Source organism: Neofelis nebulosa, chromosome 6 (genome assembly GCF_028018385.1).
Source record: "Neofelis nebulosa isolate mNeoNeb1 chromosome 6, mNeoNeb1.pri, whole genome shotgun sequence".
Lineage (NCBI taxonomy): Eukaryota > Metazoa > Chordata > Mammalia > Carnivora > Felidae > Neofelis > Neofelis nebulosa.
In genome coordinates this window covers 5,127,366-5,152,879 of record NC_080787.1, presented here as the reverse complement: position 1 = coordinate 5,152,879, position 25,514 = coordinate 5,127,366, and the positions used below count along the sequence as shown (strand labels likewise).

Here is a 25,514-nt window from a genome sequence, read left to right as displayed (position 1 = left end):
CAGTCACAGACTGGGAGACAACCTTTGCAAACCATGTTTGCACCTTTGTATCTTATAAAGGATTTGCGTCTAGAATGTGTAAAGCTCTCTAAACAGCCAACGAAAAGAAAACATGATTTTAAAACAGACAAAATATTTAAGCAGATGCTTCTCCAAAGAAGCAATAAGGATGGGAAATAAACAAAAGGTGTTCCACATCGGTCATTAAGCAAAACATGAATTAAAACCATAATGATATACCATTGCACTTATGACTTGCTGAAATTTAAAAATGCCAGGCATACCGAATGTTTGCAAGAATGCGGAGGAAATGAAACTCTCATATCCTGTTAGTGGCAAAGGAAAACAGCACTACTTTGAGACACTTTGTCAGTTTCTTAAAAAGTTGAAGATATACCTTCCCCGTGATGCAGCCACTCACATCCTAAGTATGTATCCAAAAGAAAAAAATAAAACTATTACGTCCATACAAATTCTGGTACACAAGTATTCATATGCTTGTAAGAGCCAATAATGGGAGAGAACCCAAATGCCTTTCCCTGGGTGAACTGATAAACAAATTGTGGTCTATTCATACCATGGAATATTCCTTGGCATAAAGTGGAATAAGCCATTGATATGTACAACATGGATGAATCTCAAAATAATTATGATGAGTGAAAGAAGATCAAAAAAGTAAATATATGATTCAATTTGTGTAAACCTTTAGAAGCAAACTAATGTATAGTGACAGGAATTAGATGACCGGTTTCTTGGGGTTGGAGAGGCAGGCAGGAGTATGACAGAAGGGGAACCCATAAACGTTTTCTTCCTCTCTCTCTCTCTCTCCCCTTCCCAGCCTCCCTCTCTCCTCCTCCCTCCTCCCTCCCTCCCTCTTTCCTTCTCTTTTCTAGACTTGCCAGAGAGCCGTGGGGTTAAGACCATTTCTCAAGATACGGAATGGAGGGAAGCAGCAGGATTGGAAATAAGTGATAATTATTTTCATTTTGCACATAGGATGTCAAAGTGCTTCCTTGATTTTCCAGAGCATGAAATCCCGGTCTTGAAAATGGCTGGTGAGAAAGGTAAGGTTCCATGTAGAGGGTAAGGCAGGAGAATGAGTACAGACCCTTGAAGAGGTGGGTGGGTGCAGACAAGATGGTCAGTGAAGATTAGGTACAATGATCTATGGAGGAGGAAAAAAACGGAGAAAAAGAGAATGAAGTCAAGTGAAACTTCCAACTGGAGACTTTCTGTGGCAGTGGTTCTCAAAAACAAAACAAAATACAGGCATTAGGACGGTAAGATCTTAGAGAAGACTGACCCTGACAGGGAAGAACTTAGGAGCAGCAATAGTATCAATTTGGATTTAGAATTTACTATTCTTGAGTATAGCCAAAAAACAAATTCCGATTTAGAAATACAATTAGCGGAGTTAACAGAATGCATTTTCTGGCGCGCGCGCGCGCACACACACACACACACACACACACACACACACAGCCTTGCCCAAGAATACAGAAAATAGCTGTATTTCCTAATATATCACAAAACAAGCGGCTCTCACCTGGGGGTGTAGCTCAGTGGTAGAGCGCATGCTTTGCATGTATGAGGTCCTGGGTTCGATGCCCAGCACCTCCAGGGGCACCTCCCTTTTTCCTATCCCCAGTCACCAACCAAATCTGCTTTCCTGCCTTTTGTTACTTTTTTTTCTTCTGCTCTCACGGAAAGTAAACATGACTGGCGCAACATCAGAAGGAAGAAAGGGGGAATAAAGACTTATTCAACAACCCCGAATGCAGCCAACATAACCAGCTTTGTCACACAGAGTATCATTTTACAAAAGGAGGTAAGAAAGAGGAAGAGAGGGGGAGAGAGAAGGGAAGAGAGGAGGAGAGAAGGGGAGAGAGTGGGGGGGGGTGAGGAAGAGGAGAGGGAGAGGGAGAGAGGGAGGAACCCAATTTCTTTAGCCTGAACAGCTAATCCTGAAGACCGAGGCATGGGAAAAATTAGGGTGACGTGAGCAGGATTCCAACTATCTCTGGAAAAGTACTTTGGCCGGCAAACCAAAGCCTTGGACAAACCACTATTGGTGAACCTTCATCACATACCAGGAATAGAACACATGAATCCCAACAAGGACTTTTGTTTGTTTCTTCAGTAAGAGCCTGAAAAATGACAGAGTAAGGAAAATCCCAACTCGACCTGCGTTCATTTTGGAGACAAAGTAATGTTCATCCTCTGCAGCAGAGAATGCTTCGCTTTCCGATAAATCCAGGGAATGGAGAGCTCTCGTCTTCTAAGAAGTCAACCACGCCCTTGTGTCCTTCCCATCTTCCCATCCCACTGCGTCTAAAGAAGGTGGAGGAGCCCTAGGTGTGCTGTGGAGGCAGGAGACCCTCCCTGTCAATAAACCGGCCCCGTGGACAGTATTTCTACTCAAAGAGTGTCCTTTGGGGACTGGTGGAACTGATGGCCAAAGTGACCTGCACGTTCTGTGATTGCTTCTCTCAAAGTGGCCACTCCGGGAAGCCACCCTGCAAGGCGTCCATGAAGGATCACTGTGCTATGAGGGAGCCCAAGCTAGAACCGTGAAGAGAGAAGGGAACAGAAAACCGCAAAGGGTGGTGCCCCCTGGCACCTGTGAGGCCAGCCTTGCTACCAGCTCCGGGAAGAGCTAAGAATACCCCAGCTGGCTATAGGAGCAGAGGAAGGCCCAGCCAAAATTTCTGACCCAGGGAATTGTGAGCAAATGTGATAGATGTCTGTTTAAAGTCACTCGATTTTGAGGAGTTTGATACACAACATTGTATAACTAAAATTGTCCCAGACTGGCAACGATAGGCAAAGAAGACATCACCACCTTATCCGGAAGCTGATAGCAGGAGTGGGACTTTTACTGGTCTTCTCAGAAAAACGTAAGGCCATGATGAGAAGTATAAATGTTTTACAGATGAGATCAGTCTAGGAGCAATCTCATTTTTTTCCCACAAATACCAATAAGTTCTTTACTAGTCTTTTAAAAATGTTTTAAGTTTATTTATTTAGAGAGGGGGCGGGGGGGAGAGAGAGAGAGAGAGAGAGAGAGAGAGAGAGAGAGAGAGAGAGAGAGAGAGGATTCCAAGCAGGCCCTGTGCTATCAGTGCAGAACTCAACTTGGGACTTGATTCCGCGACCCTGATCATGGCTTGAGCCGAAATCAAGAGTCGATGCTCAACCCACTGAGCCACCCAGGTGCCCAGGTGCCCCCTTTATCTTCTGGTCTTAATGGACAACTTTAAGTCCTTACTCTACCCACTCCTAACCGGCACTCTCCTCCCAGACACATGAATGTCCGAAATTCAGGGTCAGAGATGTCTCGAGAATTCCAGACTCCGCTTGCAATGTGTTTAAGAGACACCCTCAAGGGGCTATCCTGTAGATACTTGAAATATGCCTATCCAAACTCAAACTATTCGTTTCCCCCTTACTGCTCCACATACGTGCCCAAAGCAAAAGCAAATCAACAGACCAGTCACAACAAGGACAAAAAGAACAGAACTGTCTCCCCTCCTCCTATAGTTACTATTTTGTGCAGAAGGCGTCACTATCTGCACAATTCAAGCTGCAGGGCTCCCTACGTGTAAGTATTTGCTCTAGGAAGAGCCCGAGCCCTGTGATTGGACCGCGTTCCTCGTTCCAGATTTCTCCCTTGCCTTTCATCCTTAAATTTTTGTTCAACTCGTCTGGATCCTCGAAGGAACCTCGGAAGTTGCGTGCCTAGATGAGGACAGAGTAGAAGTCGCTGGATCGCACACGTCAGGGCTGTCTCGTGCTCTCGCCCTCTCAGCGCCCTGCTTCTCAGAAGCCAGCTGAACCCTCAGGCGGTGACAAGAGGAGGGACACGCTGGCGGTCGTTAGGCGGCGCCCTTTCCGTACAGAAGCTGGAAATAATGCAGAGCAAACAGGAAACAACTCCAGGGGCCGGAACTCCGACCCTCGTTGAGAGGCTGAGACCCCACTGAGCCGCAGACGTCGTTACAGCGGGTGCAGCCTGAACTCGCCGAGCTGGGCGCGTCTACTTTCTCCGACGGAAATACAACGTGAGCCGCGGATGCGGTTTTCAGTTTACAGGTGATGCTGCCCCCTGCGGCTGGGGGTGTAGCTCAGTGGTAGAGCGCGTGCTTCGCATGTACGAGGCCCCGGGTTCGACCCCCGGCTCCTCCACCCGTGCTTTTTCCTCCGATATTACGTCGTTCCCGCTGCGTGGGATTTGGTGCCGCCCGGGACGCGGGCGTTCTCGAAGAAACAAGGGAGAAGAAGGCACGGCCGCAAGGCCGCCTGAAGCCCCACGGGGCAGCCACATCCACGGGGACGTCTACCGCGGGTCTCACCTGGCAGAACCCCTGAAGAGCAGGGCAGGGCAGGAAAGGGAAAGAATACGCCTGTGACGTTTCCTAGGTTTGAGGAGCACCATGCGGTCCAAGGCGCGGGGGCCGGGCTCCTCTGCTTCCCCCCCGCGCCCCAGCTCGCCCCCAGGGTGCCCCCCACCGCGCCCCCGCTTCCGGGACGCCAGGACCGCGCCGGTGCGAACCCCGGCAGGCTCCCGCGGGGTGGGCAGTGGGCGCCTACCAGCCCTGCGGGAGTTTAAGCCGCAATTTGGGAGCCGGGGCGAGACGGTAAGGGACAGGTCCTGGGGTTGGCGGCTCGGTTATTTTATATTTTATTCCGAATCGGCGCGACTCTCGCAAGTGTACCCAGAACACACCCTCGAAGACCCCAAGTAAGCCCACCACCCCCTCAACCAAAACGCCTCCTGGAGCTAAGTCTCGGGGACCCGGACATTTTGTTCTTAAATCTTTAGGTGGATTAACACCCCTCGGAGCACCACACCCAGAGTCCCGCGGAGACGGGGCCACCGGGGTCTTGGTGGGATGGGGCGGGTGTACAAAGGTCCTGTGTTCACACAGACCAACACTTGTTACAGAGACGGCGCGGACGGCGCAACCGGGAGCATCTCTGCGAGGCGCCCGTTTCCCGCGCGAGCCCCGTGGGTGAGCGCACCAGCCTTCGCCTGCTCCTTTTGTGTTTTCAACCGGGGCGTCGACAAATCTGAAAGATGGTGCCTAAATCCCCTCCTTTGGAAAAACTAAAAGCACGTTCCTCATCGCTCCTCCAGGATCACGAGAGGGAGCAGGAACCCATCTCCCCCCCCCCCCCCTCTCCCCCAGCTGGGTTTCCTCCTGGGCTCGCGCCGCAGACGGACCCTGTACCAGCGAGGCCACAGAACTTCCTGCCAGGGCCATCGCTGGGCTGTGGTCATCCAGGCGTGTTGGCGACACGCTGCTGGTGAAATTACCTGAGCAAAGGCTGAGCGAGTGAGCGTCCCTTGTGATTCCTCCTCCTGACTCCCGACTGGGCGCAGGAACCAGCAGGGGAAACCGCTGGGACCACCCTCCTCCATTTTGCCACGCGCGGGTTCTCCGGGCACGATCCTGCTCCTGCTCTTTATGGCCTTGGCCTCGCTGTGATTGGTGTGGAGCCCTGGAACCGCCTCAGGGAAGCTCTCCGGCAGCTGCTAAATAAAAGTCAAGACAGACAGTAAGTCCCCCTCGGGCCATGTAATTCACGAGTGCATCCCTATTTGGGATACACTTTTTCCAGGGGGAGGGAGTAGCTGACCCCAGAACCTAGAAGCCGCAGACCCAGACATGCATGGCCCACCTCAACTCAGGTTGGAACCCCAAACGTGCGGCTCCTCCTCGGGGCAGTCTGGCTGTATCACAGATTTCCCGCATCAGTACCCCCCCGTGCCTTTGCACCGCCAAATCTTCTCGCTGTCACCCGGGCAGGAAATGCTACAAGAAGGGCACAAAAAGGCAGAACCCGAAACGTTGCCTCAGGGAACTTAGACCCAGACGGAAAGAGGGTACAGATCCCACGTAAAAACCAGTATGTGTATGCTGTCACATCGGGTCAGGACCCGGGCCTGGGCCTCGCCTTCCGGAGACCCACAGCGAGGCACCAGGGAGGCGCTCTGGACGCAGAGCAAGGACCTCTTCTCAGCAGGTTCACAATCACAACAGCCCCCCCCCCCCCAGGGTTGTGGACAAATATTCCAACCTCGATCACCACAGCGGCTTCCCTGCTGTTGTTGGAAGTGATCCCGGATGGTCGGTTCTCCTGTCACTTTCCATCAAGCTCTCTTGTCCCCGTGCGGAACCTGTACCTTCCTGACTCTCTCCTTTGACCGCGTGTCGCTCTCCGGTTCACCCCTGCGCTCCTCTGCCCGGAATCGCCCGGCGAGGCTCCGTCGTCGCTGGGAAGTGGCCGGAGCGCGCGCCCAGAGGGAGACGACCTTGAGGAGGAAGGCGGTGAATAACCCCGTCGCCCCGAGGTGACCTGTGGATCGGAGACAAGATGTTGGAGCAGGACTCAGCGGCTGCCGACCCCCTGGGGACCGTGCGGGGACTTGGCGACGGCGCGCATCCCCTTGTCCCCGGACGGCTCCGGTGCGCGCTGACACCCCCCCCCCCCACCCCACGGGCAGCGGGTGTAGGGGGGCGTCCATAGGATCGAAGCGCCTCCCCAGACCTCTTTGTCCACCGCGAAGGTTCCAGAATCCAGGCCAGCCTGGAAAGCGCGGCCGCGGGAGCTGAAGGGAGCGGAGCTGCCCGAGGAGGCGGCACGGGGGCGAGCGCGGAAAGGAGGAGGGGGCGGTGGCGCAGGACTCGGAGAGGAAAAAAGGGGCCGCGGGGTGGGTCTCTGCACCCGCATCTCCACCAGAGCGCAGGCTGCGGTGCGGGGGGGGGGGGGTTGCGGGGGGGCGCCTCGTCTCTGTTCCCACCCGCAGGTTCCCGTCCTCCTGCGAGAAGTGGGCTCAACCCCGGGTGCCCCACGGGAACGCGTAGCCCCCTTTGCCCCGGCTGTCAGGGCTCTGGGGGCGGCTCGCTACCTCCGGGGGTAACGTTCCCGCTGCGGGTTCAGGGGGCCTCCGAGGCTCCCGAAGCGCCCTCCCCTGGACGCAAGCCTAAACACCCGTCACAGGAACGAGCTGGGGTCCCAGCGCCCGGGGCTGCTGACCGGCCGACCTTTTGCTGCCCAATCAAGATTCTGGGGGGTGGGCGGGGGTGCAGGGGCGAGTGGGTACCGGACGACCGGCAGGACAGGTGTCTCCTGGGCCAGCAGTGTGTCCACTGAGGCAAGCACAGCTGAGGGAAACGGGGGGCGGGGTCTGAGGTAGTTTCTCCAAAGGCCTCCTTGTCTTTCTTCTTCCCACTTCTTAGTAATAATTACGAATAAATCTTAGTAATAACGAAAGCGGTCCCGTGCTCTCCCTTCGGGTGGATTCTGTACTGTGCGAAGCAGTCTGGTCGGGAGATTAAGGGACAACTAAAGTGCGCACTTTGCGGAGACGGAAAAGTGCGGGGGGAGATTAAGGGACAACTAAAGTGCGCACTTTGCGGAGACGGAAAAGTGCGGGGCCGAGCTACCCGGCTCCGAACGCCTGGAGGTGCCGGGGATCGAACCCGGGGCCTCGTGCATGCTAAGCACGCGCTCTCCCGCTGAGCTACACCCCCTCGGGGGCAGGGGTTTCGGGAATGGCCACTGCACCGTCTGGATCGGTTGGCAGGTCCTTCCACCTCCGAAATCTTCGGACTGAATCCTGCCTCGCAGCTGCGCCCGGGTAGAAACGCGTCCGGAACCGAAGGCCCCCACCTTCCTCCCAAGGCGGCCTGCTGAACCTTCAGATCCCCCTTCTCAGAAAACGTCCTTCTCTGCCCACGAAGCCACCAGACAGACAAAAGGTAGCGCGGGGACACAAGGACGCGCCCCGTGGGCACCCTGGAGACGATCGGCTCCGGTGTGGACTTGGGACAAGAGGGAATTCATTCACAGCACGCGACCCGCCACACGCGACAAGGGTGTGTGTTGGCCACGTTCAGCACCGGCTTTGGAGACGCGACAGCGCCTCTGTTCGGGCGCCGCGGTTGCTCTGGTTTTGAGGACAACACACGAGAGGACACGGCCCTGCCCCGACCGCTTCCGCTGCACAAGCTTTCTGCGCACCGAGGGGAGCCTGGGGACGCTGGGAGCAAACTGCGACACAAACGCGCCCTCTGTGACCCCTCCCGAGGCCCGCGCGTCCCCGACTGTGCTCAGTCTCCGAGGCGCGGAGTCGTCACTTCCCACCTTTACGCAAAATTCGGTGCAAATGTTAACGCAGATGCGAGTTTTGGAGAAAATCCTAAACCCTCTGGCCGGAGAGGGGACGGGGAGCAGCGGACAGGTGCCCGCAGAGGTCACGTTGTTACCGCCCTGGAGAGGCCCAGGGCTTCGACCTGGACCCAGCTGAGGAGCGGACCCGCGGAGGGCTGGAGCAGGGCGAGCGCAGGGGAGATGATGGAGGAGAGAAGAGGCCGCGAAGAGGAGGAGAGGAAGAGGGGGAGGAGGAGGACGAGGACGAGGAGGAGGGGGAGGGGACCGGGAGGAAGAGGAGGGCAGGAGGAGGGGAAGGAGGAAGATGGGGGGAGGAGTGGGGAGGGGGGGAGGAAGAAGATGAGGGGGAGGGGGGGGAGGAGAAGGGGGATGACTGAGGAGGGGTGGTTGGGGGATAGGCCTGGGGGTGGGGGGAGACCGGGAGCATGTGCAGGTAGAAAGTGACCGAGGCCCGGTCCCTCCACGCGGTCTCCAGGCCCCGAGGAGGGAGGTTCGGAGAAGGGAAGTCCCTTCGGCTGGTTTTGCCGAAGGTCCTGGGACCCTGAGAGTGTCCCGCGGCCTGTGTCGCGGCGCACGGAGGCCGCGCATTTCCAGGGCGCAGCCCGGGTTGAGGATCCGCACCAGGAGCCGGGGTCCTGGGATTTGGGGGCGCCACGATGTACGCACCCCACGTGGAAGCAGCGCCGAGTCTAGAAACACGTTGTAACCCGGTTTTCTGCTCGCGCATCTCACTGGCAGCGACGGGTTTTTAGCGCGTTTGGGTTTCAAACACAAGGACGAACGGAGGTGGGGGCGGGGTTCAGCAGTGAGTAAACGGTGTGGTTGGAACGAAGACTAGACACCGCCGCGCTCCCGAGCGTTGCGAGGTGCGCACAGGCCCTGAGCTGATCCACTGCTAGCCTCGTGCGCATTCTTTCACTTCCCACGACCTCTCGACCTCTCCGAAACTCTTGTAGGCCGAGGGCTGAGCCCAGCCTCCTCTGGGGCGGGGCGCTCTGGCACTTTTCCACCCACACAATTGCCGTTTTGTTTTACCCCGCGCTGGATGGAAGGACACCTGCACAGAAATCAGGGGCATCCGCGCCCCAAGTCACCCTCGCGTCAGTGTGGTCGCTGAGGGGGACAGAGCTTGGTTACGCGCGCGCATTCACCCTGCGGAGGAATCTTGGCTCTAAACCCTTTTAAACACTCTCTTCTCTTGTATGTCCCGACAGAAGTCATTTTTATTTTGTAAATGGCGTTTGATTTTAGAACAGTAATAGATTTTCAAGAAAAAAACCCTGAGAATGTTAGAGATTTCTTCTATCCCAGCATCCAGTGTCGCTTATGATTCTCTAACATTAAGATGATATATTTGCTAAATTAATAAACCAATATATATATTTTATTAAATGAATTCCGTAGTCTATTCAGATTTCCTTAGTTTTTAGCCTAATAGCCTTTGTCCGATCCACAATAGACATTACATTTACTTGTATGTGTCTTCAGGGTTGTTGTTGTTGTTGTTGTTGTTTTTCTGTGACAGTTTCTTAGATTTTTCTTGGTTTTGATGACTGTATTAATCAGGGTTCTCCAGAGAAACAAAGCAAGTAGGATACGTAGAGATTGTCAAAAATCCAGAAACAGTAAAAATCAAAGCCAGAGCAGTGAAATCGTATTTAGTAAGGGTTTACTGTGCACCAGAAACAGTTCCTGAACTCAGTCTTCAGTTCCAACACTGATAAGAAGCTCAGGGGCATGACATCACAAGATGGCTTATAGAGTGAAAATGAGGTCGTTGTTTAACCTTTAAAATGACCGGTTATTACATTGGGGGGTTCAAGACAGCAGGAGATGGTTAAAAGTGATGATCTTATACCATTTTAGGAAGATGACAAGCTTATTTTATGATTATTAGAGACATTTACAGGAAATAACCTCCATTAAGTTTTACTTGTATTCATGAAATAAGCTAGATTTGGGTTCACTTATGTGGTTTGCAGGGTTTTGTTTGCTTGGGGGATTTTTGAGGGTATTCTCATTTTATTTTATTGTAACAAGATATATGTAAGAAGAGATTTCATGTGGGAATTGGCTCATGTAGTTGTGGAGGCTGAGAAGTCCTATAACCTGCCATCTACATGCTGGAGAATCAGAAAACCCAGTGGCATCATCAGTCCCAGTTGGAAAGCCTTCCAACCAGGAGCTCAGGATGTCTGAGAATGTAGATTTTCAACATGTAGATTGAATTGTAGATTTCCCAGCTCAGGCGAGAGACAGTCTCCTCTCCTTTGCCCTTTTGTTCCTCTTGGGCCCTCATTGGTGGGGGCAGGTCTGTTCACTCAGTCTACTGAATCAAATGCTAACCTCTCCTGGAAACACTCTCAGACACACCCAGAAATAATGTTTTAGCACTTCTCCCGGCATCCCTTAGCCGGGTCAAGTGGACACACAAGATTGGCCATCACAATGACTTTGATACTTTAGAGGAACTCTGGTGAGGTATTCGGTAAGATGCTCTCTGCTGGAATTGTCTGCTCTTTTGGACATGATTAGGCTGGGGCGCTGAGTTCTGGGGAGGAAGACCACAAGGTATAAATATTTATATATTTACAGATCTATCTACATATATTTTTCATCACATATTAAGGGTATATATGACTAGCATGACTTATCATTGTTGATGTTAAAGGAGAACTTTTAAGGGTGGCTCACGTCATGATCTCACTGTTCACGAGTTCAAGCCCTTCAAGCCCTGCGTCAGGGTCTGTGCTGACAGCTGGGAGCCTGGAGCCCGCTTCGGATTCTGTGTCTCCCTCTCTCTCTGCCCCTCTCCTGTTCTTGCTCTCTCTGTCTCTCAAAAATAAATATGTTTAAAAAGAGAGAACTTTTAAAAAATATTGTCTTTGGCATCTTCGAAGCAACTGCTGGACTACACCAAATATTTTTCCCACACTTTGTAGAGAAAAATCCCAAAAGTAATGAGCTGTATTTGCTGTGTCCCACATCGTTAGTTAGCAGAAAAATAATTGTGATGCTTTCTGTTACAAATTCCTTAGTTCAAAAGAGAACAAAAACCCAGCTAAGTTAATTATATAAATAATTGTATATAATTAATTATTACATATAATGGGTAAATGCTTTTTAATTTAAATACACTTTTTCTCGTAGGCTCCATGCCCAATGCAGGGCTTGAACTCACAACCCCAAGATCGTGAGTTGCATTCCCCACCCACTGGGTGAGCCAGCCCCCCCCAGGTGTTTTAATGTAAATATATTTGAGCTACTGTGTACAAATCTCAGATTGGAGTGGGAAGTTTCTTGAATCAGAAATGCCAGAGAGGCTCTAGCTTAATGATTTCAAAATTAGTGAACTTTCTCTTGCCAATTGTTAGGTTTTTCAAAACTGCCCCAAAATGACACTGATACTTTACGAAGGATGTGTAGCACAGGCTGATTTCTCTGGGCTTCAGTACCGACATACGACCCCAGTATCTCTATATGTGTTCTCTGCCATGTAACCAAACCTTTCTTGTACTTTTTCACTCATGTTCTCATGACTCCCTGCTCACCTCACAAGAAAAGCAATGATCCAATGTTCCTTGTCTTTGCAGCCACGTGGTCCTAGGTCCTACTCTGTAGTCTTTGCTACCACACAGGACGGCTGTTTTGCTAAAAGGAAGACAAGATAAGACAGAAAAAAAGGTGGGGGGGGAGAACTCACCGTATTTCCATCAAGAAGCAAACACCTACCCAACACTTACAAGTTCACCTTGAGTTCTATTTTTCAGTAACATTGAAGAATGGAACAGAGAGGGAAAGATGAAAGGAGAGGAAAAATAAAGCGCCTAACAGACATAGTTGTTGAGTCTAATTTTGAGTCACGAAACAGACACTAAACAGAGAAGCAGAGATGTTCCAATGGAGCTCCCCTACCTCTCTCTTTTCTTCTGGCTCCCTCCCCCACCCTTCCATTCGGCACCACCAAAACCTGGATCCCAAATCTTTCTGGGTGAGTGGTAAGTGCGTGAGTGGGTGGTGGAAAACGGCGATGCTTAAGGGATAGGAAGTCGTCCAAAAGTGAAAGTCACAAATCATGTGAACAGTTGAAGAAGCAGTTGAAATATTGATCCTTCTGAGATTAGATCAGAAGGGACAGCCTGGGGCTGACTTGGTCCCTGGTTCAGAACCAAGTTTTGGTGAGATGACGCTGGTCTTGGTCAACATCAAGTCCTGTCCTTCACACCTTTTCCCACAAATCACATGATGGAAAAGACCAACACTGTGCGCTTGTAATAAAGACAAATAATGGAAAGATTAGAGAATAATTGACTTACTGGCTTTGACTAAATTCTCAGGGAAAGTTGGATCCCTGAGCCCAGATAGTTCAGTCTGAGAAGTAACAGACAGATACTCACTATGAGTGTTCAGATTTCAAGGGCCTCTTCTGGCCTCAGTATCCCCGACCCCTGGTATTTCTTACTCTTGCATAGAAGCCCTTTGAAACCCGGCTTTCCAGAGAAGCATTAACAGTTGGCTTTTCCACCCCTCGTCTCCTTTTCTGGGCCATTATCAGCCAGTTCTAGTGAGGGGCTTTAAGCCGGGAGATCCAGGGCACGACAATGTTGGTGACTATTCATTCATTAGTGCTTTACTGCTATCTTTACTGATTAGAGGCCACTAGCAAAATGCAGGCTGTTGGTGACTCACTGGCACACAGGCTTGCCAGTTTCCAAAAGACTTCTTTATGTTTCTGAAAACTTTACAAAAAGCTTATAAAGACTAACTTTAGGTTTCTGAAGAAACTTTAGGTTTCCGAAGACTTTACAAAAAGCTTATAAAGACTAACTTTAACTTCTCAGGGGTCCGTCCCATTGCGAGTCAAATGAAAGAGTTACCGTTTCTTGTCCAGCAAGAAAACAGCGACCACGAAGGGACTCGAACCCTCAATCTTCTGATCCGGAATCAGACGCCTTATCCATTAGGCCACGCGGCCAGCCCATGGGGGAAGGGTTTCCAAACCCACAAGCTGAGATGTCTCCCTTCTAAGATTTAATTTTGTAGCTGGAGGAGGATTTAATTATCAGCCTTCAAACCCCCCTCCCCCCCCCCCCCAAAAAAAAGGAACAAAACCCCATCCGGGATCGCTAACAACCATTCCTTAGAACAGGTGCACGGAGGGGGACAGAGGGACGTGATTCCTCCAAGGTCTCTGCCTCAGTCGCTGGCAAAGACCACGCGTGGGGGGGGGGGATTTGCGGGGGGAGAAATAAGAGCCCCAGGGTCGCTGACCCCAGGGTGGGGGAGCGCCCAGGTTCGGTCGGCCCTGCCCTTCGGGCTTCCTCCGGGGAAAGGCGGCCGCCGCGTCCTGCTTTCGCGCGCTGGAGACACTTTACCACAACTCATTCGTGCCGGCGGCGTTAACAACCTGACCCTGCACCCTCAAGGGCAGGGGTCACCCCCAGTGGGGCGGGGTGCTGGTCCCCGATCTCCGTCGGAGGCTGGCTCAGGTGCCTTGTGCTGACTCCCAAAGTGCTCCAAGGTGGGAAGGGGGTAGGGCGCAAACCGCGTGCACGGGCGTCGGCCTCCTGGACCCTAACGGCCCAAGGGCTGCCCCATTCCCGGCACCCCCCGCGCATCGACCCCCCGGAACCACCGGGGGCCACCTCGTGTGAAATGTGCGCGGCCCAGTTGTCGGGGTAGGACGTGTAAGAACCCCCCACAGCCACCACCACCTCCCAAAGTAAAGCAATGACAGATCCTCCCCGTTCCTTATCCTCTGGGTTTCTGGAAGAGTCCAGACAGACCACACTGCTCTTTCTTTTCCTGTGCCCAGCACCGTCTTTCCTCCACTAGTCCTCTCGCCTCTGCACCTGCCGGTCAGTTGCTGGATCCCCTGGGCAGGCAGGGTTAGGTCACGCTGAAGAACCGCTTTAGGCCATGCTCCGGATGGGATGTTCTGTCTTACCGAACTTGCCAGGATGAGTCACCATTTCTGAGACCAGAGGAGGCTAAGCGTTAAGGCCTGGCCCCGGTGGGTCTGGTTGGACCAAGATGCTTCCAGATGTTTCCTATGGATCTGACTCAGTTGAACTCCTTTCCTTCTGGAGATGGGTTCAGTGAGAAGACTGGATGACGGTCCCTTGGATCCCCGTTTGGGGAGGCTCAGGGCACCGGCAGGAGGAACGGAACCACTTCACCTGTGGGAAGGAGGCCCGGCACCAAAGTTCCTGCGAACTCAAGCTCCTTCACAGGCTGGGAAGGGTCTCGGCTGCGGTTCCTCTAACTCTCCCTTGTGGATTTTGTGCTCAAGGAATAGCAGACAGAGACCTCAAAACGCCACCAAATATTTAAAAACTGGTATTTTTTGTTGTTGTTCAGTTTAGGGGAGGAACAAATTCACGATCCGCATAAGCAGCAGAGTAAGGCTGGGTGGACTGGGCCAAACCGTCCACATTTCTTTCTTGCGGAGAAGGCGGCGACGTCAGGACACGAAGACGGGCACAGATGTTTTAAAAATGGTACTAAGCAGCCCATAGGTAGCTTTTGAAAAACATAAACTTTTCTTTGTAGGGATGATACGATTTCCCCCCAAAGCCATTCAATGCTTCTTTCTCTGAGAGTTTCATCCGATGTGCTCCAGGCAGCATTTCTCTAAAAATCTTAAAAATTTTCCACGAACTATTTTGTGAGGAATCCAAGGAGGACTGGAGAGTGTGGAAGTCGTATTCTTGCTGCATCTGTCTGGATATTTTGCTCGAGGACGTGGGTGGCAGAGGGTGTCCCTAGTCAGAAGAGGCTTCTGTAGTTTTGGAAAAGGGTTCTTCCTTCCTTTTTATTTTTATTTTTACTGAATCAGAGGGCCTGCCAAACCCTGGATCAAATATGCATTCACACCTTTAGAGCAAGAATCTCCCAATTTGGTCATGTCAGCCACTTAATTTAGGGCCTATTCTTAAGTTCTGAATTCAGAAAGCGCAGCATGTCCTGTGAGTTGTGATTCGAACCATACGTTTGCTCACTCCCGCAGGAAGAACGTCTGTAGCCCTGGAGATCTGGGCACTGACCCCATGTGCTGTGTGCGCAGCGGGCCGACAATGAAGGAAGGGATAAAGAAATGTCAGGTTTTCTATGCTACCTGCCACCTGCTTGCTCGCTGGTGCAGACACAGCTGGGGAAACAGGGAGAGGAAGTCGCCTGTGGCTACCTTTTCTGAACCTTTCTCTTTTCTCTTTCTCTTTTTCTGATACCTTTTCTCTTTCCGCCTTGCTCTTTAATAAAGCTGAGACTGGAACCAAAGGTACAAGTGCTGGTTTACGTGGAGCTGGCTTGTTATTGCCTCTTGCTGGAGGGATCCTGAGTAAGCTGTATCTCTGTCCTCTCCTCAATCCAATATTCCCTGTGCTGGCTTCACCACACTTCAGTGGTCCCAAGGCCCTTGGATACACCTTTACTTTCAATATGAGCAGCAGACAGTGAGAGAAGACTGAAGCAGGAAGAGATGGTGAATTTGGAGGGAGGAGAGGAGGAGGAGGAAGAAGAGGGGGAGGAGTGAGGAGGAGGGAGGGGGAGAAGGTGAGGAGGGAGGAGGACAGAGGGGGAGGAGGAGGAGAGGGAGGAGGGGGAGGAAAGAGGAAGGAGAGGAGGGGGAGGACAGGAGGGAGGAGCAGAGGAGGAAAAGGGTAGGAGGAGAGGGGGAGGGAGGGAGGAGGAGGAGGGGGAGGGAGGGAGAAGGAGGAGGAGGGGGAGGGAGGGAGGGGGAGGAGGGGGAGGGAGGAGGAGGAGGGGGAGGGAGGAGGAGGGGGAGGGAGGGAGAAGGAGGAGGAGGGGGAGGGAGGAAGAGGAGGGGGAGGGAGGGAGGGGGAGGGGGAGGGAGGAGGAGGAGGGGGAGGGAGGAGGAGGGGGAGGGAGGGAGAAGGAGGAGGAGGGGGAGGGAGGAGGAGGGGGAGGGAGGGAGAAGGAGGAGGAGGGGGAGGGAGGAAGAGGAGGGGGAGGGAGGAGGAGGAGGGGGAAGGAGGAGGAGGAGGAGGAGGGGGAAGGAGGAGGAGGAGGAGGAGGGGGAAGGAGGAAGAGGAGAGGGAGGGAGGAGGAGGAGGGGAGGGAGGAGGAGGAGGGAGAGAGAGGAGGAGGAGGGGGAGGGAGGGAGAAGGAGGAGGAGGGGGAGGGAGGGGGAAGAGGAGGGGGAGGAGAGAGGAAGGGGAGGAGGGGGAAGACAGGAGGGAGGAGAAGACAGGGAAAAGTGGAGGAGGAGGAGGGGGAGGGAGGGAGGGGGAGGAGGAGGAAGGGGAAAATCACAGGAACGACAGGAAGGAGGACTTTGGTCCTGAAGGAAGGCCCCAGGTGCGGAGGATGACGCCCAGGCCCCCTGCTTGCTGAGACACCCCCCTCCCCGCCCCCACTCAGGTGCACCGTCGCAGACACTCGGCGGTTGAGCGCGTGTTGGGACTGATTACCGCCCTTGTCTGTGGGTGTTTGGGGGAGGAACGAGGCAGGACGAGGTCGCTCTGTCAGCACCACTATTTCTGAAATCTTTGGGCAGCGACCACCCCAGGGAGGAGGCGCTGCCTTCAGGCCGACCCCGACAGCGCTCCGCGGCTGTCCCCGCTCTCTCAGCCCTGGGACTGCTCGCCCTGCGCGGGGGGGCGGCGGTCCCACCCAACAGCAGAGGGAGGGGTCCCTTGTGAAACATTGTGCGCCTTCAAGCTCTTCCTCCTTCACAGTCTGCCCCTCCGACATGTAAGGGTGCAAACAAGGGCCGTGTGAGTAGCGTGCATGCAAACGGGAAACATTCAGGTGCCGGTGCTTGGCTAGAACCCAGAGCCTCCTCTCTGAAACCTGCCGGCTTCCTGGAGGAGACGGTGCATCTTTGGTTCTGAACAACTGGGGGGTGGGGGACAGAGAGGAGAGAAAAAGAGGAAAAGGTCCCGGAGATTGTAACGTGTCTTTAAGGGCACTTTTTCCGAGTGAGGAGACTTCAAAGGCTGTTATTTGAGAACCAGGACACGAAACGATAGGAAGTGCCCCAATGTGCAAACCAATATCAGGTACGCACGGAGTGGAAGCGGTGCGTGAGCCTGGATAGCTCAGCTGGCAGAGCATCAGACTTTTAATCTGAGGGTCCAGGGTTCAAGTCCCTGTTCAGGCGTATCATTCTCGTTTTGCCCTGAGCACCCAAAGGGCGTAAGAGAGAAGGGTTCCGCTTGCACATTGACTGGAACTTTGTCTACTCTTTGATTTGTAGGCACCACCTCTATGGAGATTGCTGGCCTGGAGATTCACACTTTTATGGTGTTTTTAGAGAAGAGTCGTCAGGTGACTGGAAAGAAGAGCAACCAAAACTTCTGAACTCTAAAAACAAGAAAAAAAAATTGAAACAAAAATAATTTGAATGACAGTGGCAATTTCATCAGAAACCATAGAGGCCAGAAAGAGTGGCATATTTTTTTTTTAATTTTAGAGACAGAATATGCAACAGAGTGTGCAAGCAGGGGAGGGTCAGAGAGAGAGGAGAGAGAGAACCTCCAGCAGGCTCCCCGCTCAGTGCAGACCCTGATATGGGGCTTGATCCCACAACCCTGGGATCATGACCTGAGCTGAAGAAAAGAGTTGGACACACTCAACCGACAAGCCACAGGCATCCCAAGATGGCACTTTTTCAAGCGCTGAAAGAAAAGGACTGTCAAACCAAAATACTATATCCAGAGAAAATATCCTTCAGGAATGAAGGGGAAACAAGATACTCCAGATCAAGGAAAACTAAGATAATTGCTCGCAGCAGAACTACCCTAAAACTGCCTCCAGTAAGTTCTCCAAACAGACAGAAAATGATACAGAAAGCAATGTTGGGCATCAGGAAGGAAGAAAATACATTGTAAGCAAGAAACATGGCAAATATAGTAAATTTTCATCATCTGGAGCTTTCTAAGTTAGTGTTTGACAGTTTGAAGGAAAAGGTATAACATTGTCTGACATGGTTCTAATGTATGTAAAAGAAATTGCTAAGACAAGTACATTACAAATGAGGAAGGGTAGAGTGACAAGAAGAGAGGTAAGGTTACTACAGTTCAGGCAAAATGGTGACACGAGGATACCGTGGGAAGGCAAATCCACATGATGTGAGTCCTGGAGCAGCTGCTGAGAATCTATGCAAAGAGAGACAGTCCAAAAAGCTATACATAAATGAATATGGAATACTGAAAGATGTACAAGTAGTCCATAAAAAAGCAAAAAAAAAAAAAAAGGAACAAAAAGCGAAAATCACAGAACCAAGCAGAAGCAAAAAAATAAAATGCCAGACTTAAGCCCTAATGTATCAATAATTGCATTAGATATAAATAGTCTAGGTACACCAATCAAAATACAGATATTAAGAGGGTGGATTAGAAAACATGACCCTGCTGTCTGCAGGAAGCTCAGGACAAATATAAATACAGAGGCAGGCTGAAATTACGAGGGGAAAACAGATATGTCATGAGGGACAGCCGGAGTACCTATGTCATCAGTAAAGTAAGCCTCAGGACAAAGATCATTAACAGAGACAAAAAAGGACATGATATAATGGTAAAAATTGTACATTTACCAAGATGGCAGTCATCCCTGATATGCACGCACCAAACCACAGAGCTGTGAAATATGCAAAGAAAAAACTAAGAACTGCTAGAATTGAAAAGAAAAATAGAGGGGTGCCTGCGTGGCTCAGTCTGTTGAGCTTCCGACTTCCGCTCAGGTCATGATCTAATGGTCTGTGAGTTCGAGCCCCGCGTTGGGCTCTGTGCTGACAGCTCAGAGCCTGGAGCCTGCTTCAGATTCTGTGTCTCCCTCTCTTTCTGCTCTTCCCCTGTTCATGCCCTGTCTCTCTCAATAAACATTAAATTTTTTTTAAAAAAAAAGAAAAGAAAAATAGACAAATCCACAATTATACTTGAAAACTTCAAAACCTCTCTCAGAATAATTGATACAACTGAACAGGAAATGATCAAGCATAAAGAAGAACGCAAAAATACTATTGGCCAACAGAATCCATTTTTTTCTCATTGTTTAAAATGTTTATTTATTTATTTATTTATTTATTTTAAAAATATAATATATATATTTATAATTCCAGGCCCTCAAAAGCAATCATGGTAGTTAAGAACAGAGTTTTGAGTCATTATGATAGAGACCAACTTGAAACATCTCTCGTGAGATGAAATTGGGAAAGTGGCATTAGAACCCCAGAGTTACTTGAAAATCACCTTTCGAATGTTCTTCCAAAGCGCAGGAATCAGGTTAGCATCATCATCCAGCTGGGCGACGGGGCCATGGCATCCAGGGGTGCGGGGGGGGGGGCAGCTGGGGCGAAACCTGGCTCCTTCCGTGCAGGTCCGTTCCAGGACCACAGGACAACCGAGACCACCCACCCTACCCCTCACCCCATCCGACAGTCCTCCCAGCCTGCAGTTTATTAGAATTCCATCCATTTGAACACTTGAACGTCACTGAAAAATAAATCAATGCAATTTGGTTTAAATGTCAGTTTCTTCAAGAACCTGATGTTTCAGTTACAAATAATGGAAGCTCCTTTTTAAAAAGAAAATTCGACTCCCCCGAAATCAACTACTTTATGTGAAGGGAGAAGGCATTGTTACAATGGCACAGAACCGTCCTCAGCCTCTGATGGGTCCAGCTGAGCGCCTAGCTGGCAAACGTCTCGCCCGCGTCTTTCTTCCCCTTGTACGTCCTCTTGCCCTGCGTGAACGGGATGTACCGGTACTTTATCATGTGCTTAATTTGCCTCTTCATGGTGATACAGAAAAGCATGATGAAGTACATCACCAGGATGGGCCAGAACACCGGGACATTGAAAGCCTCAAAGAAGGTACAGGCCATGGCCACGAGGATGCCCTTGGTCGCCTCGTGCCAAAACTTAAACCCCGGAAGCCTTCGAATAAAGGGCCGGAACTCCTCATTCTGTTTGGTTGGTAACGCGGGGCCGTCATCTGAGTCTTCCATCAAGGAAGGATCCACTTTCGGAGAAAGAAAAGCTATGAAAAGGTTGAGGTGGTAGATCCCCAAGGCGTAGGTCACGATGTACCAGCCCTGCAGCAGGTAGACTCGAATCGTGTACACGAAGCTCAGGCCCAGCGTCACCACCCATCGCACGGCCGTGTAAGGCGTGGACTTGTCTAGCCAGGACTGATAGATCTGCCCGAGTCTTGTGAAGAATCTGCACACCACAGAAGGTTTCCCATGGACAGAATCTCCCACGCTGTCACCTTCAGACATCCTGTACCTCGCCGCTCCCTGCGGTGGAGCGCGGTCTCAGAGGGCCGCGGGAAGGAGGACGCGGGCAGGCGGCCGCGCAGGCGCTTCGCACGGTCCCAAATGTTTATTTATTTTTAAGAGACAGAGCGTGAGTGGGGGAGGAGCAGAGAGAGAGGGAGACACAGAATCCAAAGCAGGCTCCAGTTCCGAGCTGTCAGCACAGAGCCCGACCCAGGGCTTGAACTCACGAATTGTGACATCATGACCTGAGCCGAAGTCAGACACACAATCAACTGAGCCACCCAGGCACTCCCAAAACCCAGTTTTCTTATCCAGTTTTATTGAGATGTACGTGACATAGAGCACTGTATATGTTTAACACATACAGCGTAACAACTTGAGTTACATGTATTGTGAAATGATTATCGCAATGACTTTAGTTAACATTCATCATGTCATAGATACAAAAAAAAAGAAAATATGTGTTTCTCTTTGTGATAAGAACTGTGATAAGAATATATATATATATATATATATATATATATATATATATATATATATATATTATTTGAGGGGGAGGGGCAGGAGAGAGAGAGAATCTTTAAAAAAAATTTTTTTTCAACGTTTTTTATTTATTTTTGGGACAGAGAGAGACAGAGCATGAACGGGGGAGGGGCAGAGAGAGAGGGAGACACAGAATCGGAAACAGGCTCCAGGCTCCGAGCCATCAGCCCAGAGCCTGACGCGGGGCTCGAACTCACGGAGTGCGAGATCGTGACCTGGCTGAAGTCAGACTCTTAACCGACTGCGCCACCCAGGCGCCCCGAGAGAGAGAATCTTAAGCAGGCTCCATGCTCAGTGCAGAGCCTGACACCGGGCTCCGCCCCACGACCCGGGGATCATGACCTGAGCTGAAATCAAGAGTTGGAGGCTCAGCTTACTGAGCATATTTGTAAAGATACTATTGAGTCTATTTTGAAAATGACATAAACTGATTCGTCTGGCAGAAATTCCCTTATCTGACTTACAGAGCTGCTAGAACAGGATGATAAGAAAGAAGGGATGGACTTCACTGAGGAAGAATCTAGAAAAGTATCAAACACAAAGATCTTTGAGTTCTGACGTGTGAGTGTGTGTGCATGTGTGTAAAATGCTGGTGGTGGCAGGACAAGAAATGTAGTGAGCTCTCTGGTCACATAAAAGCACAGTTAGGAAAGTCTCCAGAATTACTGAGTGATGTTTCTTTGCATTACACCAGGAAGAATCTGGATATTGGTTGGATTCACGATATTTATATTAAGGACATGGGCTTTGTTTTTCCTGTTTGCCCCATGAGCACCATAGGAACTGTTTATTGAATATCTATTATAGTAGCTGGACTGTGTACGCACAGTGCTATTGGAACGCCCATGTTTGTAGAGGTATTGGACAGTTTCTCAATAGAGAATCTTTTAAAGATGTAAACATTGTGTTCAAGGCAAAGAACACACTCACGCCCTGTTATATGTAATTCAGGAAGCCTACAGGTAACAAGACTGTATTGCACATATGAAACTTACTAACAGTAGATCCTAAAAATCCTCATCACAAGAAAATAACTGTAACTATGTGTGGCGATGGATATAATAACTAGACTTCCTGCGATGATCATTTTGCAGTGCATACCAATACCAGATCATTATGTTGTGCACCTGAAACTAATATAGTTTTATAGGTCAATTATATATCAATTTAAAAAGAAATAAATGTGAAAGAATAGATTTAAAGAATAGATCTAAAGTGTCACCATTGTACCACCATCATGGTAATGATTGATTACCATAGAAAATTTATCCATCTATTTTGAAACTGTGGGTAAAAGGGGGCACCTGGGTGGTTCAGTGGGTTCAGTGTCTGACTTCAGCTCAGGTCATGATCTCACAGCTCTTGGTTCAAGCCCTGTGTTGGGCTCTGTGGTGACAGCTCAGAGCCTGGAGCTGCTTCGGATTCTGTGTCTCCGTCTCTCTCTGCCTCTCTCCCGCTCATACTCTGTCTTTCTTTCTCTCTCTCTCAAAAATAAGTAAATATTTTTTTTAAGTTGAGAGGCCTGAGAAAATTAAAACTTAAAAGCTTAAGTTACGGGAAACTGAAACCTAACCAAGCTTAACCAGCTTGTTCCGCTTCTGTACAATTGCTTGGCGTGCCCATGTATTCCTGATCAATCATTGTTGCCTGGCACATCTGTATATTCCTGATCAACCATTGTTACTTGGCACATCCGTGTACTCCTGATCAATCATTGTTGCCTGGCACATCCGTGTATTTCTGATCAATCATTGTGATACCCGTACCCCCGGTTGTGGTCTGACCTAAAGGCAGGAACCAATCGAATACTGTTAAGTGTCCAACTTTAAACACCAACCAATCGCAGCTCTGTAACTGTGGAAAATTCCTGATTTCCCCATGACTTGTTTGTACCTGTCTATAAAAGGGGTGTAAAAACCTCTCTCAGGACCTCTCGGCGTCACCGGCAACGAGGGCGCAGAGGTCCAGGTTCGAACCTGCAATAAATGACCCTTGCTGCTTAGCTTTGACTCTGGACTCTGGTGGTTCGTTTTTGGGGGTCTCTTAGACTCTGGGCATTTCAAAGTGATGGATAAAATTTTGGTGAGGAATGAAGTACTTGTTTGACCTCAAATGTTTCTGCCCATTTTACAAACTAACTGAAGGGAAACATTACATTTAGTTAACACCACTCATAAATGAAAAACGCTTATGTGATACACTGAGAACGAGCATCGTTTGTATTTTTGCCAAAGTGTGTAACCAGAACCCAATCATGAAGAAACACCAGATAAGCCCAAACTGAAAGGTCTACTGGCTTGAGTTCCTCAAAACCGCCAGCGTCAGGAAAGGAAGGGTTGAGAAGCCATCCCAGATTGAAGGACACAGAGAACAAGAAAGCCACCTGCCGGGCATGATCCTGAACCGGGTCCTAGACTGGGGAAAGTCGCTCAGAAGGACCTTTTTTTAATGATTGGTGGAATTCAAGTACAGCTGGGTGTTACGTCATAGTACGCTATTAATGCTAACATTTCAGAATTTTAACTATTAGAAATAAGACCTGACAATATGCAAGTTATTCTGAAATCAGAAAAAATAGTAATTTGTGTGTTTCCATTTGGGGGGAAGAGAAAAAACAAATGTGGCAAAACGATTGAAGTGGAGAAATCCGGGTTCGGTGGCGGTCGCTCCTGGCACAGGAAGCCGTGTCTGTGTCTGCAAAGCACCGACCCACCGACCACGGAGGTCGCGAGCCGCGGGAGCGCTCCGCACGAGGGGCCCCGCGGGAAGTGGGAAGAAGGGAGTCACCACTCCCGGCGCTGCCCGCGGACCGCAGGGGAGTCACCGGCCGTCCAGCCGCCGTCGCGGGTCGGGTCCCGGGTTCGCGCGGTCGCGGGTCCCGCCCGGGTTCGGGTTCGGGTTCGTGTAGGGGGCGCGACTCCGAGGCGCGCGGAGGTCGAGACGGAGGGAGGGCGCCGGAGGGGGGCGGGGGGCGTCCCGGGCGGCCGCACCTGCTTCGGGAAACTGAGCCAAGGGCGCGCGCCCTTCCAGCCTCGCCCATAATGCGGTGCGACAGTCACTGGGTTTGTGGGGATCCCAGGTCCTGTGGGGTCGGGGGGTCGGGGACCCACACTGTTTAAAAGCCGCAGCTGATTCTGAAAACCAGAGGGTTGGTCAGGCCGCGGACTGAGGCCGGGCTGGGGGGGCGGGGAATGGGAGCTCGGCGAGGGAAGTAGGCGAGGGGGCCCCGGGGGCCCCGGGAGCGGGCGGGGCGGGGGTGACAAAGGCGAGCGGAGGGTCGCGTGAGTGGGCGCGAGAGGCTGGGGGTGGGGGGAGAAGATCGGTTCCCGGTCCCGAAGGGAGCTGAGCGCGCGTTTTCCCCGGACGGTCGCGGCGTCGCACCGGAGAGGAGGCGCGCGGCGGAGTCGGCGGGGTCAGTCGCCCGGTGCGGTCGGCGGGGTCGGTGGGGTCGGCGGGTCCGCGCAGTCGGTGCGGTGGGTGCGCGAGCGGGGTCCGCGGGGTCGGTGAGGTCGGCGGGGTCAGCGTTGTCGGTGGGGTCGGTGCGCCCGGCCGGGCCGGCGGGTTGGCCGGGTCTGATCCCTGCGCGGTGACGGCCCGAGAGGAGCTGCAGGTGGGAGCGGGGTCTGCCGGCGTCCGCACGTCGGGCAGCGGGAGGAACGAGTGTTTCCTGGACGTTGAGTGTTGAGGTAGAAGCCGTGGCACGGACCCTAAGGCAGTAACTGGTGCCAGGACGGCGGGCACCTTGTGTGAACAGGTGCAGGGTGTCGGCTGGGTCCAAGGGCCGACGGCTCGGGACTGTACGTGAGCGGTGACATCTGTCATGTAAGCAAGCCTCTGGAATCCAGGTGTCTGTCTCAGAATCTCAGCCCCGCTTCTGCAGGGGCCCCGGCGTTGCCCGTGTCCGATTCTTGGGGGCACAGGGAGAGGGCCCCCTCGTAATAGAAGCCCTTGTAAGAGCTAAGGGGGACAAGCAGAGACTTAGGCTTAGTGGACAAGGTACAGGTGTGAAGGCAGCAGGGGGAGGGGGAGGCGCAGGATTTCTTCCATGGAGGGAGGAGTGGCCTGCGAGCCAACAAGTCTCGGCCTGCTGCACAAGCAGCCATACCGGAAGGAGATATTTTAATCACAATTCACTCATAGTATAGTTTTTTAGCAATTTGATCCCAGACGAGAGAACTGGCCAAATTAGTTGGGACGGAGAGGACATTTCGGTGTTTGCCATAGGACTAGAAGTCCTCCAGGTTTAGCTTTCTGAGACCCCCAAATAGTTTGATGGAACCCCTGGCATTTTGGTAGATCAGGTCTCCCGGCGCCCATTGGAGCTCATCCACAGAAAACTCAGGGGCTGTGTGATGGGACCCACAAAGTCACCTAAATTATTGTCCGGGGGATTGGACCTGGAATCTGGAAGTCTGCTCAACAGCACCCTAATTCCACATGCCCTCTCCAGGTCCTTTCTCACTAACACCCCACACTCCATGTGCTTAAATGCTAGAGAAAGCACTCAGATTAAAGAGAATACGTGGAATGACCACATTACCCCCCTCGAA

The 25,514-nt window shown here is 51.5% G+C and overlaps 1 protein-coding gene, 1 long non-coding RNA gene and 5 other non-coding genes across 7 annotated transcripts; 3 read left to right on the top strand and 4 right to left on the bottom strand.

The window, feature by feature from the left end:
* Window positions 1-1,548: 1,548 nt before the first annotated feature.
* On the top strand, window positions 1,549-1,620 carry TRNAA-UGC (transfer RNA alanine (anticodon UGC)). The gene has a single exon. It is a non-coding gene; the product is annotated as a tRNA-Ala (tRNA).
* Window positions 1,621-3,046: 1,426 nt separating this feature from the next.
* Window positions 3,047-8,000, bottom strand: LOC131513587 (uncharacterized). Its single transcript, XR_009262664.1, has 5 exons — window positions 7,573-8,000; window positions 6,082-6,360; window positions 5,683-5,816; window positions 5,318-5,536; window positions 3,047-4,364 (listed from the first exon to the last, which is right to left on the bottom strand). It is a non-coding gene; the product is annotated as an uncharacterized LOC131513587 (long non-coding RNA).
* On the top strand, window positions 4,114-4,185 carry TRNAA-CGC (transfer RNA alanine (anticodon CGC)). Its single transcript has one exon. It is a non-coding gene; the product is annotated as a tRNA-Ala (tRNA).
* TRNAA-AGC (transfer RNA alanine (anticodon AGC)) lies at window positions 7,467-7,538 on the bottom strand. Its single transcript has one exon. It is a non-coding gene; the product is annotated as a tRNA-Ala (tRNA).
* A 5,080-nt stretch (window positions 8,001-13,080) lies between the features above and the next one.
* Window positions 13,081-13,153, bottom strand: TRNAR-CCG (transfer RNA arginine (anticodon CCG)). The gene has a single exon. It is a non-coding gene; the product is annotated as a tRNA-Arg (tRNA).
* Window positions 13,154-17,229: 4,076 nt separating this feature from the next.
* TRNAK-UUU (transfer RNA lysine (anticodon UUU)) lies at window positions 17,230-17,302 on the top strand. The gene has a single exon. It is a non-coding gene; the product is annotated as a tRNA-Lys (tRNA).
* A 1,933-nt stretch (window positions 17,303-19,235) lies between these two features.
* On the bottom strand, window positions 19,236-20,511 carry LOC131513586 (protein RER1-like). The gene has a single exon (XM_058732684.1). The coding sequence runs from the start codon at window positions 20,419-20,421 to the stop codon at window positions 19,831-19,833; it is 591 nt and encodes a 196-aa protein (XP_058588667.1). The 5' UTR covers window positions 20,422-20,511; the 3' UTR covers window positions 19,236-19,830.
* Window positions 20,512-25,514: the final 5,003 nt, after the last annotated feature.